This window comes from Leptonychotes weddellii, chromosome 1 (genome assembly GCF_054177405.1).
Source record: "Leptonychotes weddellii isolate Sample4059 chromosome 1, ASM5417740v2, whole genome shotgun sequence".
NCBI lineage: Eukaryota > Metazoa > Chordata > Mammalia > Carnivora > Phocidae > Leptonychotes > Leptonychotes weddellii.
In genome coordinates this window covers 129,184,860-129,201,630 of record NC_138369.1, presented here as the reverse complement: position 1 = coordinate 129,201,630, position 16,771 = coordinate 129,184,860, and the positions used below count along the sequence as shown (strand labels likewise).

At 39.3% G+C, this 16,771-nt stretch overlaps 1 protein-coding gene across 1 annotated transcript in view; it reads right to left on the bottom strand.

Annotated features, from left to right (window-relative positions):
- LRCH3 (leucine rich repeats and calponin homology domain containing 3) overlaps positions 1 to 13,924 on the bottom strand; it is a 109,486-nt gene extending 95,562 nt beyond the window's left edge. Inside the window, exon 1 of the mRNA XM_081814631.1 lies at positions 13,617 to 13,924. Within this exon, the coding sequence (XP_081670757.1) occupies positions 13,617 to 13,878 (262 nt within the window). The 5' untranslated portion in view covers positions 13,879 to 13,924. The remainder of the gene's footprint in view (positions 1 to 13,616) is intronic.
- Between the last annotated feature and the right edge of the window lie 2,847 nt (positions 13,925 to 16,771).

The window sequence follows — 16,771 nt, the reverse complement described above, 5'->3', positions numbered from 1 at the left end:
GGAAGCCTGCTTCTCCCTCTCCCACTCCCCCTGCTTGTGTTCCCTCTCTCACTGTGTCTCTCTCTGTCAAATAAATAAATAAAATCTTAAAAAAAAAAAGAATGAGATCTTGCCATTTGCTACAACATGAATGGAGCTCGGGGATATTGTGCTAAGTGAAATAGGTCAGTCAGAGAAAGATAAATGCTGTATGATTTCACTTATATGTGAAATCTAAAAAACAAAATGAACAAACAAACAAAACTGAAACAGACTCCTAAATACAAAGAACAACTGGTGGTTGCCAGAGGGGAGGAGGGTGGAGTGATGGGCAAAATAAGTGAAGGGAATTAAGAGGTACAAACTTCCAGTTATAAAATAAGTCATGGGGATGAAAAGTACAGCATAGGGAATATGGTCAATAATACTGTAATAATGTGGTATGGTGACTACACTTATTGTGAGCACTGAGTAATGTATAGAATTGCTGAATCACTATGATGTGCACCTGAAACTAATACAATGTATGTCAACTACACTTCAATTAAAAAAATTTTTAGGGGCACCTGAGTGGCTCAGGTCATGATCCCCGGGTCCTGGGATCGAGCCCCGCATGGGGCTCCCTGCTGCATGAGAAGCCTGCTTCTCCCTCTCCCACTCCCCCTGCTTGTGTTCCCTCTCTGGCTGTGTCTCTCTTTGTTAAATAAATAAATAAAATCTTTACAATTTGACAGAGAGAGGGAAAGCACAAATGGGGGGAGGGGCGGAGGGAGAAGCGGACTCCCCGCGGAGCAGGGAGCCCGACTTAGGGGTCAATCCCAGGACCCTGAGGTTTGTCACTTGATAATAGATGGCCAGAAATCACAATGTTACTAAGAAAAAACATCACATAGTTACTAGGCTAAGGTTTTCCTTAGACAACTGAAGACTTGCATAATTATCACTTATAAATACTGAACATATATGGAAAGCCTACTTCACTGTAAGGAGTTTAAAATTTCTTTTATTAGCAAATCAAGATCCTACTTTGAAATTTTGCACAGACCTAGAAATTCTCACTGCCACTGGTTATATTTTGAAGGATTTTTTTTTTTTTTAAAGATTTATTTATTTGAGAGAGAGTGAGCATAAGAGCAGGGGTAGGGGTAGAGGGAGAGAGGAGAGAGAATCCTCAAGCTGACTCCCTGCTGAGCCCGGAGCCCTAAGGGGGGCTCAATCTCAGGCCCCTGAGATCATGACCCTGGCCGAAATCAAGAGCTGGGTACTTAAATGACTGAGTCACCCAGGCGCCCCAAGGGACTGACTTTTAACACATGTAACACCATCTCTCTTACCCTCTATGACACCAATTAAAGAGGGTCTGAATGCTTGACTTTGATATCAAAGGGAAATATATTCACTGCTATTATCCTTGAGAATGTTTTGACTGAATTCTACTTTATCACTGAAGTCCCAAGAGTGTCCACTAAACCAAGTCACACAGAAGTCAGTCATTTTCAAAGCTAAGAAAGTGAATAGACTCAATCATTCCTGTTTTAACTGTCTCATTCACTCACTTATCAATTAATCCATCCACCCATCCACTCAATAAATTCTCAAAGGGCATTTGACACTGTACTAGGTATTGTGCAATAAAAAGAGAAAAAGACAGAACTCTCTATGGTAGGCGGAATCCTAAAATGGTCCTCCAAGACTTCCTACCCAAATCCCTGGGACTATAAATATGAAATATACTCTGATTATGTTCCATACGTGACAGAAGGGATTTTGCAGATACAATCAAAGTTACTCATCAATTGACTTTGAATTAAACTAAAGAGAGATAATCTGGTTAGACCCAGTCTCATCACACGAGCCCTCTGGCTGGTAGCAGAAGTCAATGATTCTAAGCATGAGTATTTGACACACCACTGCTGGCTTGAAGGTAGAGAGGGCCACTGTAAGGAATGCAGGTAGCCTCCAAGATGCCACAGTGACCTGAAGCAGACAACCAACAAGAAAATAGAGACCTCAGTTTTATAACTGTGAGGAACTGAATTCTGCCAAACCTTGAATGATCCTGGAAGCAAATACCTTCCCCCAAATCCCCAGATTGTCCAACACACTGATTTTGACCTTGTGAGACCCTGAGTAGATAACTCAGCTGAGTCCAGTCTTCTGACCTATAAAACTGTAAGATAATAAATGGGTGTTGTTTTAAACTAATATATCCTGGTATACTTATACACAAGTTTCTTTGGCATTTACATCTCAGAGTCTGGAATTTCTGGGTCATAGAGTATGCGTATTTTCAATTTTGCTAAGTATTTTCCAAAGTCAACGTATCAATTAACATTCCCATCAGCCTTGTATGTATATCCCCAATGCTTTACCTTTTTCCACTATTTGGTATTGTCAGTTTTTTGAATAGTACCTCGGTTTGGTCTTTCCATTCCTTTGATTACAAATAAGGTTGAGTATTTTTTCACATATTTATCAGTCATTTGGGATTCATCTTTAGTACGTACCAGCTTAAATGTCTCCTCAGTTTTCTACTGGGTTGTTTTCTTGTTCGTAGAAATTCTATACATATTCTAGATATCGTTTGTTTGGTGTGTTTACTCGAAATCTTTTCTTTATTCTATGGTTTATCTTCTCTATGATGTGAGATCATTTTTTAAAATCTGTATTTAGGGGCGCCTGGATGGCTCAGTTGGTTAAGCATCTGCCTTAGCTCAGGTCGTGATCCTGGAGTCCTGGGATGGAGCCCGCATCGGGCTCCCTGCTTAGGGCGGGAGTCTGCGTCTCCCTCTGCTCCTCCTCCCTGCTCATGTTCTCTCTCTCTCAAATAAATAAGTAAAAATCTTGAAAAAAAAAGTTTAAAACCTGTTTTTAATGGAAAACATCTATTACTTAGTTTTTGTAAGAAATAAGTTTAATAAATCAGTTAAAATCCTTGGTTTAAGACTTTCTTCAGGGACACCTGGGTAGCTCAGTCGGTTAAACATCTGACTCGTGATTTCAACTCAAGTCTTGATCTCAGGATCATGAGTTCAAGCCCCAGCATGGGCTCCACACTGGGTGTGGAGCCTACTTTAAAAAAAAAGGGGGGGGGAGAGATTTTCTTCAAATAATAAAACTCTAGAAATTTAAAAGAGCGAGGAAGAAAGTTAAAAGTGAATAAGGAAAAATCTTAAATTTTTAGGACTAGTTATGATTCTAAAATTAGTTGCATTGCATTTGATATTGCTGGCTACTTCAGGAACTCAAAATAATGTTCCTTTGTGTGAATTACCATATTTACCATATTTTTTTCTAAGCTTGAGTGGAATAACTGTTTCCTAAGTAAACTGAAAAAAAAAGTAACGAACATGTATGATACTCCTCAAAAGTCGTATTTCATGTTATATTTGATAACATTAACCATCCAGCCCACAGATACAAGCACAGTAGAAAGAAACAGAGCCTGAGAAATCCTTGGCCCCTTGTAGTACACTATGGTGTACTGCTGCCGTTCCTCTAGTCTCAACATTGATTTAGTGGTGATCCAAGACATATCATCTGAACCCACCTGAAGGTGCCATCCTACAATTCACCCTTCCTATTTTAAAAAAATGCCAGTAGAGTCCAGATTTCCCCCTGAAACAAATTTAAATCTTATTTCAGATGCCTTTATACCCAACAGCCATGATTTCCCCATGGTCTCTGCCCAACTATATAAAGCATGCGTGCCTGTGTGCATGTGTGTGTGTGTTGATAAATAACAGGTCTTTTTACCTCAGTCTTCCCTATTGTTTTTTTTAAGATTTTATTTATTTATTTATTTATTTGAGAAAGAGCATATAGGTGCGAGCAGGGGAAGGGGCAGAAGGGGAAAGAGAGGGAGAGAATCTCAAGCAGACTCCATGCTGAGGCCAGAGCTCCATGCAGGCTCAATCTCATGACCCTGAGATCATGACCAGAGCAGAAACCAAGAGTCCCACAAGTAACCAGCTGAGCCACCTAGGTGTCTTCCCTATTGTGTTGGTATAATATAAGAATTGGGCTGCTTGTCAGGCAGAGGAGAAAGGAAGAAGTGTGTGGATAAGAATATATTAGAGCTATAGGATTTCTCATTTCAAATAGAGGTAAAGTTGTAAGAGGGATATGAATGTTATTTCCTGAGAAGTATTCTTCATATCCCACATTCCAATTCAATATGCGTATTTTCATAGCAACTTTGTTACAAAGAATAGTGGTATATACAATATTATATCCATACTTCTGAAACTGGGATATGAATTGGCAGGGGGGGCAGTGTTAGAGAAAAACAACAGAATAAACATACAGAAACTTATTTGGTTTGGTTTATCCTAATGGCTGGTAATTTGAAGCCACATATTTCTTATCAAAACAAGCATGAAAATATAGAGTGGAATTCTTAAGAAAATTCCAAGACTTCAAATTTCGAGTTCCCTACTGAAGCAATTTCAAGCTCTGCACCCCAGACCTTCTCTGAGGTGAGAGGTACTCCAATCTTTATACAGAGAGAGAGATACGTGGGAGACCATAGCTTTTAGGTATAAACAGGTTTGAAATGTGAGTTAAGCCAACTTTCATGTTTCGGAAAAAAATACTAGGTTTTTATGTGTGTGGCCTATAAACCCAGCCAGGCTACATACAATATGTAACACTATTTCTATGAGGAACCGCTTTTGAAATTTTGTTTGTAAACTGTTTAAGTTTTTATTTTTTTATTTTTTTAAAGATCTTATTTATTTATTTGACAGAGAGAGAGGCAGCAAGAGCAGGAACACAAGCAGGGGGAGCGGGAGAGGGAGAAGCAGGCTCTCCGCTAAGCAGGGAGCCCGATATGGGACTCGATCCCAGGACCCTGGGATCATGACCTGAGCCGAAGGCAGATGCTTAACGACTGAGCCACCCAGGCGCCCCACTGTTTAAGTTTTTAAAATTGCATATTATTTGTTAGAACAATTCCACTTCTAGGAATTAACCCAAAGGAAATAATAAGAGATATAAGCAAAGAATTATATTTTAAAATGTTCATAGTGTTATTTACAATAATGAAAAATTTGAAATCGCCTAAATGCCCAATAAAAAGGATCTGGCTAAATACAAAGATTTAATTAAATACTCTGCAGCTATTAAAGTTCTTTTATAAGAAAATGTTAACAGACATGATACAATATTTCTAAATGCTATAAGATGGAAAAAAGTAAACTACAAAAAGCTGATACCATGTTCTTCAATATATATGTACATGCATTTAAAAAAAAAAAAAGAAAAAAAACCCTGGAAGAAAAAACAAATTAACAAAAGCCTGGAAGAATATGTCAAAATGTCCACAGTGGTTATCTATTTAGTAGTACCATTCCCTTTCCCTTTCCCTCCCTTGTGTATTATTTTATCAGATTTTCCACAGTAAACATGTGTTATTCTTACAATTATAAAGCAGTTCAAATTAAATATATACGGGTTATATATAAGCACAAAGAGCTCCCAATTCTTTGCTACCAGCTGGTTCTATGACACAAGATAGAAACAGAAAAAGTAAATCTTTTCTCCCTGAATTCATTTTCTTCTTGCAGAAAAAATTACATTCTTCAAGATGCACTGAGTACAGAATGAAGAGGTATCATCTCTCACCTATCAGAATGACACAGATCAAAAGGAATGAGATCAGCGGGTGCAAAGTAAAGACAACTCATGCATTGTTGATACAAGTCTAAGCTGAACAATCCTTCTAGAAGGACAATTTTAGGGGCGCCTGGGTGGCTCAGTCATTAAGCGTCTGCCTTCGGCTCAGGTCATGATCCCAGGGTCCTGAGATCGAGGCCCACGTCGGGCTTCCTGCTTGGCAGGAAGCCTGCTTCTCCCTCTCCCACTCCCCTGCTTGTGTTCCTACTCTCGCTGTGTCTCTCTCTGTCAAATAAACAGATAAAATCTTTAGAAGGACAATTTTACAATGTGTATAAAAAAAACCCAAAATTGTGCACACCTTTTAGCCAATCAATTATATTTCTAGGAATTTATCCTGAGGAAATAATTGGGCAAGTTTGCAAATATACACCTACTAGGCTATTCTCAGGAATACCGTATGTAACAGTGAAAGTTGAAAGTAATCACAATGTACATCAAGAGGGTAAATTAAATGACAGTGTATCTGTACAGTGTACTACCATTAAAAATTATGCTACTGGGGGCACCTGGGTGGCTCAGTCAATTAAACGAGGGACTCTTCGTTTCGGCTCAGGTCATAATCCCAGGGTCATGAGATCCAACCCTGCTGGCTCCATACGCAGGGACTTCAGGGCAGAGTCTGCTCAAGATTCTCTCTCTCTCTCCATCCACCCCGCCCCTGCTCCTGTGTGTGTGCACATGCTCAATCTCTCTCAAATAAATAAATAAATACTTTTTATTTTTATTTTTTTATTAGAGAGAGAGTACAAGCAGGGGGAACAGCAGAGGGAGAAGGAGAAGCAGGCTCCCTGCTGAGCAGGGAGCCCGATGTGAGGTTCAATCCTAGGACCCCAGGATCATGACCTGAGCCAAAGGCAGACGCTTAACCATCTGAGACACCCAGGCACCCAATAAATAAAATCTTAAAAATAAAAATTATGCTAAAGATCTCTATTTTCTGGTATTGTATCTCATACAGCGAAAAAAAATTAGATGATATAGCCTTTCATGATCCCATTTTTATATTTTAAAAAGTAAGAATGTTCACATTTTTTTAAAAGATTTTATTTATTTATTCTAGAGAGAGAGTGAGCATGTGCGGGGGGAGGGGCAGAGGGGAGTGAAGGACAAGCTGACCGCCCCACCCTGCTGAGGGCAGAGCCCTATGTGGGGCTCCACCTCACAACCCTGGAGATCATGACCTGAGCTGAAACCAAGAGTCTGACTCTCAAGAATGTGTACATTTATGAAGAAAATGTTTGGAAGCGTTCCAACCAGTGTTCACTACTAAATTCATCTCTGGTTAGTGGAATTATGAATGATCTTTAATGTCTTCTTTAAAACTTTTCATACCACAATGAACATGTAAAACCTGTAAAATCAGAAGAAATGATTTTTAAAGTCTACTAACCTGAACTGGTCTCATTAATCAAATAAAATTAGCTTTATTGTTTTCTACTCTTTCTTCATTTCTGAGGCTCTTAGAATATTCTTCCTGATTTGAACACCTAACGCTCAGTGGGTGGCAAAATGCATCAAATATATATTAACACCTCTATTAACAAAGATGACATGCTTAAAAATAGGCAGTCTCTGTGAACAAGATCTTATTTCTGAAAGAAAAAATTATATATCCCCCCCAACACTAAGATGCTCCCAAGGATCATGTAATTATGATTAGACCCCATTTGCTGCCACCTCCTCTCTTTGCCTCTGCCTTCTCACCATTATTGCACAGTGTTTTTAGCCCTACACACCATGGTGGCTTACTGTCTTCATGGATATAGAAAAACTTTGCCAAAAGGAATATGATTTAGAAAATAAATAATATAGAAAACAAATTTCAATTTCTAGTCAAAACAGTATGCCCCAACATCACTGTCCAACATAACTTTCTGTAATGATGGAAAGGTTCTACTGTCTGCGCTGTCCAATATGACAGGAAGTGGATCTGTTTAATGTGCTGTGTCCAATGACACACGTGGCTACTGAGCACTTGAAATGCAGCTAGTGTGACTGAGGAACCAAATTTAAATGTTTAACTTTATTATTATTATTTAAGATTTTACCTATCTATTCAACAGAGAGAGAGAGAAAAAAAAGAGCTCAAGTGCAGGGAGAGGGGCAGTGAGAGAGGGAGAAGCAGGCTCCCCACTGAGCAGGGAGCCCGATGCGGGGCTCAATCCCAGGACCCTGGGATCATGACCTGAGCCGAAGGCAGACGCCTAACAACTGAGTCACCCAGGCGCCCCTAAATTTTTAACCACCTACAGCTAGTAGCTACCCATTGAACAGCAGCACTACTCAAGAAAAATTCACAGCATATATATTGTGGTTGATACAAAATATACATAAGAATCCAAGAGCAATATGATTTCCACTTAAGACCTACACTCCACTGCATATTTCAAAAACTAATGAAATCGGGGCGCCTGGGTGGCTCAGTTGGTTAAGCGACTGCCTTCGGCTCAGGTCATGATCCTGGAGTCCCTGGATCGAGTCCCGCATCGGGCTCCCTGCTCAGCGGGGAGTCTGCTTCTCCCTCTGACCCTCCCCCCTCTCATGTGCTCTCTCTCTCATTCTCTCTCTCACAAATAAATAAATCTTTAAAAAAAAAAAACTAATGAAATCATAATTTTACAGACTGCTTCCTTGAAAAATTAAATTGCCTTTTAGCAATCCTCATTCTTCTTTACCTAGGAAATAAGCATCCGCTTCTTGAAAGTCTCAATTCTTGTGGCTTTAGTAACACTGCATTATCTTGGCTCACCCACTACATCTAAAATTTGTTTTCTTTTCTGGTATAATCTTAGTCTCTCCCTTCTGCCTTCCACTATAGGCTTTTCCCCAAAGCTGAGTCCTTAATTTCTTGTTTTCTGTCTTCTACTCAGGAGAGATTTTTCACAGCTTCAACTATGACCCCTATTTGCCTTGTGTGAAACAGCACCATCTCACCATATAACCTTAAAAACATCATTTAACCTCTGAGACTGCTTCTCATTTGTAAAATGACTTAAATGGTTATTATGGTTCCTTCGGCTTTAGGAGTCTTTGAATTCTGTTAAAGGCCTAGTATGGCACTTTGTTTCTGGTTTTTTTCTCAGGCTGATTCTACTTCTTGCCTTTGTAAATGCTGGTGTATCCCGTGATTGCAAGTGACCAACTTTTGCAATCTGTACTGTTTCTCTAAGAATCTCATAAACTCTTCATTATGAGTCTCTGAAATGTATAGGGTACCCTGGACTTCACTCTTAAAGCTCCAGATTTAGGGGCACCTGGCTGGCTCAGTCGGTAGAGCATGCAACTTTCTCGGGGTTCTGAGTTCAAGTCCCACGTTCGGCATAGAGTTTACTTAAAGATTAAAAAAAAAAAAAGCTCCAGATTTACATTTCTATTCATTGCACAGGATTAACTAGATAGGTTACCAACCCCTTTAAAGGTATCAAGCAAACCAAAGAAATTATGTGCAGCAAACTTCTTTATCAGTATGGCTTAGTGATCAAAAAACAAGTTTTAGGATTAGATGTATCTGAATTTGAATCCCGGTTTTATCACTTATTAGCTGTGTAACCTTGATCAAATTAATGCTGAGTCTCCATTTTTTCGTATGTAAAATGGGGTTTAAAATAGTACTTACAACTCATATCGTTGCTGTATGTATATGTTTTACATATACAGCTTGGAAAAACACCTGAAATATGCTAACAGCTCAATAAATGTTAGCTATTATTATCAATGCATCACCATCTTCCTAGTTCTCCAGATTTAACAACTCAGTCATTTTCGATGCATTGTTCTTTTTTTAAAAAAAAAAATAAATGCAATCAGCATTTGTACATTTTCATTTTCCAATATGATCTCTATTTTTCATTCCTTCAGAGATTTAGATTATTATTGCAGCCACCCAACTAGATTACTAGATTTCTTAATTCTTACAGGTTAAAGCCTCTTCTTTTTTTCCTTTGTATTAGCTAGTATAATGCCTTACACAGAAAAGTTTTGCTATTACTAGATGAGTCAAATAATCTTTACATTTATTTATTTATTCTTCCATTAGATCCCCTGAGCTCTCTGAGGGCAGAAAGTGTTGGTCCTCTTTGTACATCTGCACCTGCCAAATTCCTTAACAAATGTTTGTTCAACGAATGAATGTTGATTAGTCTCCCTATCTCAATCCCAGTAAACCTATCCTCAATCTAGCTTCCACATATACAAAAGGTAGCTCATATACTCTCGAATCCAACCATTTATTCTGACCAAACTGGCCTGACCCCAATATTATCAAGAGCAGTCTCACAGTATTAGTCAGGACTCTTGATTTTGTATCAAAAAATTCTGCTCAAATTAAGCAGAGAAGGGGGCGCCTGGGTGGCTCAGTTGGTTAAGCGACTGCCTTCGGCTCAGGTCATGATCCTGGAGTCCCGGGATCGAGTCCCGCATCGGGCTCCCTGCTCGGCAGGGAGTCTGCTTCTCCCTCTGCCCCTCCCCCCTCTCATGTGCTCTCTCTCATTCTCTCTCTCTGAAATAAATAAAATCTTTAAAAAAAAAAAATTAAGCAGAGAAGGGAATTTATTAGCTTGCATAATTTGAAAGTTCAAGGACAGCACTAACTTAAGGCCTGGCTATTATTCCAAAGGTTCAAACACAATCACCAGAACTTGGTCTCACTCTTTCCATCATTTGGCTCTGCCTTCCATTTATTGGTAAGTTCCAGGCTCACACTGTATTCTCTCAGCAACCCCAGGGTCCAAAGCATGCCTCTTTCTCAATAGCTCCAAAAAAAAATTCAGAATTAACAGTCATGTGTGCTGACTGGAAATGTGCCCATCTCTGAACAATCACTGTAGCCAGAAGGATGGGCTACATAAGATTGGTGAGGCCTGCCTCAGTCATGTGCACACCCTTGTGTTGGGGCGGGGCATCCATAAAACCAAGAGGGGTGATTTCCTAGGAAAACTGGAGTATTGTTATCAAATGAAAGAGGAATGCGTAATGGACTGGCAAAATTAACTTATGTGCCATATACTCTAGGATTTTTTTGCATGTTGTCCACCACTGCCTACAATGGCTTTCCTTCTTATTTCTGCCTACCCAAATCCAAGCTACATCCTTTCTGCCCCAAAAAGTCTTCTATGATTTCCTTCTAAGATTTTCCTTGTCTGCTGGATCAAGTTACCTATTCCCCAATAAATATTTCCCCTTTCCTAAAGATCTACCTTTTTTAACAAGCAAGAGTGAAAAACCTCAAGAAAATGTTCCTGATGAATTCTAATCATGTCAAATTATAAATGGTATGGGTAATATATGCTGTTTCTTAGAATATAAACTCTTGAAGGACAGCAGCTCTACCAGATACATTCTATACATTATGAGAGAACAGACTGCATGGCAACTTTGATATATATCTATATCTATTATAATATATATCAGATATATACATTATATATAGATAATATATATCACATATTATCTATAATACAGGTATTATAATATCTATCTATATTATATATAGATATATAGATATATAAAATATTCAAATAATTTTCCTGGCTTTAAATTTTAAAGAATCTAAACAAAACATTTTAGCTAACATAAGTTGTGTCTGAATTCATCAAAGTACCTGATATTACAGGTACACTATGGTTTTGGAGTTACCTCAAACCAGGCTCAAATCCTGGCTAATACTGCCTCTCCTGGCCTTTAGCTACAGGTCTTTGAGCAAATTATCTAATATCTCCAAACCCTGATTTCACTAACTGTAAAAACAGCAATAGTAATATCTATCTGAACATTCGGAGGCTATGTGGCATAGCAGAGAGAAAAGAGTTAGATGGACCTGGGCTGAAATTCTACCACTTATACTAGTTACATGACTTTCTCTGAGTGATTCCTCATCTGTAAATTCCCAGTGCCTCTTCATATGTAAAGTGGGGATAATAATGCTTAGTCCATTGGTTGTTTGAGCATTTAACAAGGGAATGTATTTTAAAACACCTAACAATGAATAGCACACTGTATACTCAATAAATGATGATATCCACATTAAATTATCTGTTTAAAATAATTCAGAGGGGCACCTGGCTGGCTCCCTAGTTGGAAGAGTGTGTGACTCTTGATCTCGAGGTCGTGAGTCTGAGGCCACATTGTGTGTAGAGATTATTTAAAAATAAAATATTTAAGGGGTGCCTGGGAGGCTCAGTTAGTTAAGCAACCAACTCCTGATTTTGGCTCAGGTAAGGATCTCAGGGTTGTGAGACTGAGCCTGTCGGCTCCATGCTGGGTGTGGACCCTGCTTAAGATTCTCTCTCTCCCTCTCCAAAAATAAAAAATAAAAAAATAAAAAATTTTTTAAATAAAATTAATTCAGAGCACAGTAAGGGAAAAATTCATTAGGATTAGTTATTTTTCTTCATAAATAGCTTTGGGTTTTCTTTGTTAATTAATAAAATATTTCTTAAAAGCAAAACGTGTTAGTCCTAGAACTATTTGAAAGCAGGTGAGATAATGAACCAGATAAACTCCTGTAATCAACTTGTTCTTTAGCTTCAGGCTTAATGTAGTAATACTGAAATGACTCACACCAATATAAAATCACTATATTACCCATCTCCTGAACAATCATATGCCATATAGCCATCTCCTGAACAGAATCAGGAAATCTGGGGTATGACTGACAATTTTAGATGTTGTCCATCAGAACATATGCAAAAAGCAAGTGGCTGCTCATATTTACCTTAGCAAGAAAGTTTAATTTTTATAACATTCACTAAAAAATACAAACTATCTTCAGTACAACTGTTTCGAAAAAGAGATTAAATAATTAGACATTTACTTTCTTCCATTTTACACTAGAGTGAAAGTTTCTCTGGAAAGAAGGTTCTTGAAGTAGTTTAACAGTTCCATTTATTTTTCTAACACGAGTGAATCATATGTAATACTCATCAATCTTTAATAAGTGCACATAGAAAATTATTAAATCAAATTTTAAAATAAAGTAAAATGGAATAAATATAAGACACAAAGTACTATACATTCTTTCATTGCAAAAAACCACTATATCAAAATCAAATACCTAACTACATCATACTATACAAACATGAATAAGGAATTTTTTTTCCTCCTTTGTGTTAAACATGAATAGACTCAGTTTTTAATCTACTCCCTGAGGAAGCTATATTTTAAACACAAGAAAAACATATTATGTTGAACGCCTCAGTCACCAGACATTGTTCTCTACAACTAAGAAAACCAAATAATACCCAATTCCTTATTACCTTTCCTGTGTTCAAAAATATGTATAAAACAAAGTAATGTTTATTTTTAAAAAGCATTAAATACAGACACGGTAGGCAATAAACGTATCTTTTCTTCCCTCAACTTTTCTGGGAGGGCATGAGGAGAGAGGAAAGTAATAGGAGTCTGAAGGCTGGCTCTAGTTATTTCCACAAGTTAACTCTCGTAAGTCAACCAGATAAAGGCAGAGAAAGAAAAGTTACAGCCTAGGGTTCACATTAAAAACAACTCTCGAAGAAACGTCAGTGCTCAGATCAACGCTTCCCCGACAACGCAGTGACCAGTGCTGCTCTGATCTATTAAGAGAGAGCTACAATCCCAAATCTTAGCAAAGCTGGCATCCCAAATCTGAAAGGGCCTGCAGAAGCCGGGGCGGGGCAAGGGTCTACCTCAGCAGCGGCAGAAGTTAAATTTTCTAGGAGAGTAAAACACTACCCATCTCTCCCTACGGTCCTCTTCCCCGAGAGATGCTGCAGTCCGCCGCCTCGCCCCAGGCTCGGGGTCTGGCCCGCAGGCCTGGGGGGGCTGGCCGGGTTGGGGCAGTCGGCTTCTCCCCGTTACCCGGGTCCCAACCAGGCGCTATGGGACCGGTTGCTGGAACTACCCCCAAGTCCTCCCACCGGCTGGAGCGGCCTGGGTCGCGCCCCAGGCCCCTGGTCGGGAGGGATGCCCCATGCCCCACTCACCCGCCCGGGTGGTGTCCGTCAGGTCGTGGTTGGCCGCTCCCCGGGGAAACTCCCTCAGTTTCCGGCCGCTCAGGCTCAGCACCCCGGTCACTGCCGCCTCCTCCAGCGCTCGATCGAGGGAGCGGCTCCACGAACCCGGGCCAGGACCAGGGCCTGTCCCGGAGCTTGGGCCGCAGTTAACACCGGAGAGGTTACCTCCCGATGCTACTTGGCCAGAGTACTCTGCAGCCGTGGCCACAGCAACTAAGCCTGCAGCCGCCATTTCCAACCAACAACTCTCCAGCCCACGGCTCAGCGCATGCGCTGCCAGAACTGATGGGTGGGCGGGGAAAGGGGCAATCTGACCCCGGACGGTTCCCTCGATGGGCAGGGCTGCAGCGCCCCTCCGCGCATCCAGGCGCTCGCCTCCGCCCACATCGAGGATTTCAAGCGAAATTAAAACGGAACTCACATATCTGGAGCAGCCCCCTCTTCTAGACTCCCAGTAGCATTTTTAACATGCCTCTACGAAAAAATCTTTCAGACAACGCTCCTCACAGAAACTTCTCTGCCTTCCTCAATACCGGAGGATTAGATTAAGCATTAAATTAAGGCTTCTCAACACTGTTGCTACTAGAAACGTAGGCAATGAGAGGAGGGAACCCTGGGATATGACCTATAAAAGGTTTTCCCAACTGCTGTCATTCTATACACCAAGTGATCTAGATAGAGACGTGGATTTATGAACTACTATTGTCAGAGGGAAAAATAAATGCTAAATTGGCTCCCAAACTCATGATCCTCATTGAAAGTGTTATGTTTTGGGTCCTCCCTTTCATAAAACAGATCTTAACAAAAATATACATTTTATTTTTTTTTTAAAGATTTTATTTATTTATTTGAGACAGAGAGAATGAGAGACAGAGAGCATGAGAGGGAGGAGGGTCAGAGGGAGAAGCAGACTCCCCGCCGAGCAGGGAGCCCGATGCGGAACTCCATCCCGGGACTCCAGGATCATGACCTGAGCCGAAGGCAGTCGCTTAACCAACTGAGCCACCCAGGCGCCCCAAAAATATACATTTTAAATAGTATTTGTCCTTTAGGCAAGATTTTATTGTTGAACAAATCAGGATGAACAGCATTAAAGTCTAAAATTTTTGTCTGGAACCAAAATTGAGGAAAAGAAAATGATCTGACTATAATCTAAATGTGGGAATTAGAAATAGAATGGAAGAAATGAGAAAAGACAAAATCATTTACTGAAAACCTGGAAACTACTACTTCATTTTAAACCAATTAGGCCTCATTTACATTGTAGCCAGTCTCCAGCATATTCTTTTACACATTTAAGCCATTCCTACTACATGATGTAAATTCCCCTACAATCAATCGACTAGTATTTGTGGGAAATAAAAGAGGCTGTCAGGGCCCTTTTCCTAGGAGATTACAATCTAATAATCCAGACAAATATACCAATTAGAGAAGAAAAAAAAAAAAGGCTGAGCAGAGGTAGTAGGGTTAAGCTATCAGAATTCAGAGAAAAGCAATCTGTATCATGGATGAATGGTTTTGAATAAAATCTGAAGGACTATTAAATAGGCAATAGTAGGAAGGTGAGAGCAATATTCCAGATTGGGAGGAGTATCAGCATGAACACACCCAGGTATGATTTATAATGGTCCATGTGGAGAACATTTAAGGCCAAAGCCAAAAAGTTCATGAGCCAGCAAAAGAAAATAAGGTTGGAGATCTTATCATTCAAAGCCTGACTCTTCAATGAAACTTTGATTATCACTTCCCCCAACTCCTAGATGGAAGAGATTGTAAAAACATTTAATCTTAGTGACAAAGTTGATTAGTAACAGTTGCTCAGAGAGTTTTTCTATGAACTCTTAATGCTACATTCCAGGATCTTCAGCAGCAAATTCCATGACCGATTATCAATGTCTGTGGTGAGCATGGGTCATTGCAATGGCAAATGATGTGTCAGCTCAAAAAAATTTATCCATGTTTTTTGTTATTCTGATCTTTCTAAATTGTTCTTCTCAGAAAGATTTTAAGCTATTTAAGAGCAGGACCTCATTTTGTATTTTTTTAAGAAATATTTCAACCTCAAAATATTTCAACTACAGTGACTAAAAGCATAATCATATTCCATATTAATGCTACAATGCTAGTTACCAGATATCTTTATAAAATGCACCATTATGTCATCTGAATTTGATTACCTATTACCTTCCACATTTACACTAAATTCTTCTAACAAGTTCTCCGTAATATGGCCTCATTCTTCCTACCTACCTATACACGTATCTCATAATTGCAACATACCATGCTAATCCTGGTCTCTGAACTTCTGACCAAGTTTATAGACTGACGTTACTTTGTCTATCAAACTACATTTTAAGGTCATTAATACATTAAACTCTGTAATTACCTTCCATACCCCAGAGCTGAGTATTTTAATAGGAGCTAAGGACGAATGGAAGCAGACACAGATGAGTTACGTACTAACACAGCAGAGGTTATATACTACTATGAAAAAGAAGGCTTGGTTGGAGAGAAAAACAGAATTTTTTTTTTTAGAACAGGGTAGATAAATCTATAGGTATTTGAAGTCCAAAAGAAAAGCCTGTGGATAGGAGAAATGAAGATGCTATATATACCGTAAGAACAAGTCCTAGGTAAAGAGAGGCTGGAAGAAAAGTAGATCAAGGTGTTAACTTTTAAGACTTCTAAGGATTTCAGCTCTCATCTACAAAGGTAGAATATGAGGGAATTCTCATCCTACTCCCTTAGTCTTCCCCATAAAACAAGTGAGAAGATCATCTTGTGAGAATGAGATACAGGAAATGGAATCACTGTGCGGATTTCACCAAAGTGTCTAGTGATGAATAAAGGTGATGAGAAACAGTTGAAAAAAGGCTATGAGCAAAAAGGCTACAGGGGCCTATAACTTATTCTACAACCGCTCTGTGGTTTGGAAGCAGGGCAGTGAGGGTTATTGAATGTTAGGAATTGATATAGAGAACTTCCTACTTCTCTGAAAGTTAACTCATTGAATGAATACCAGGGGCAATAGTTTCACTCAAAATCTGAAGAATTTTCCAGCTCTGTATCTCACTACCTCATGCAGAAATAAAGTCCTTTCCCCCTTCTACTCACTAGAAATATGT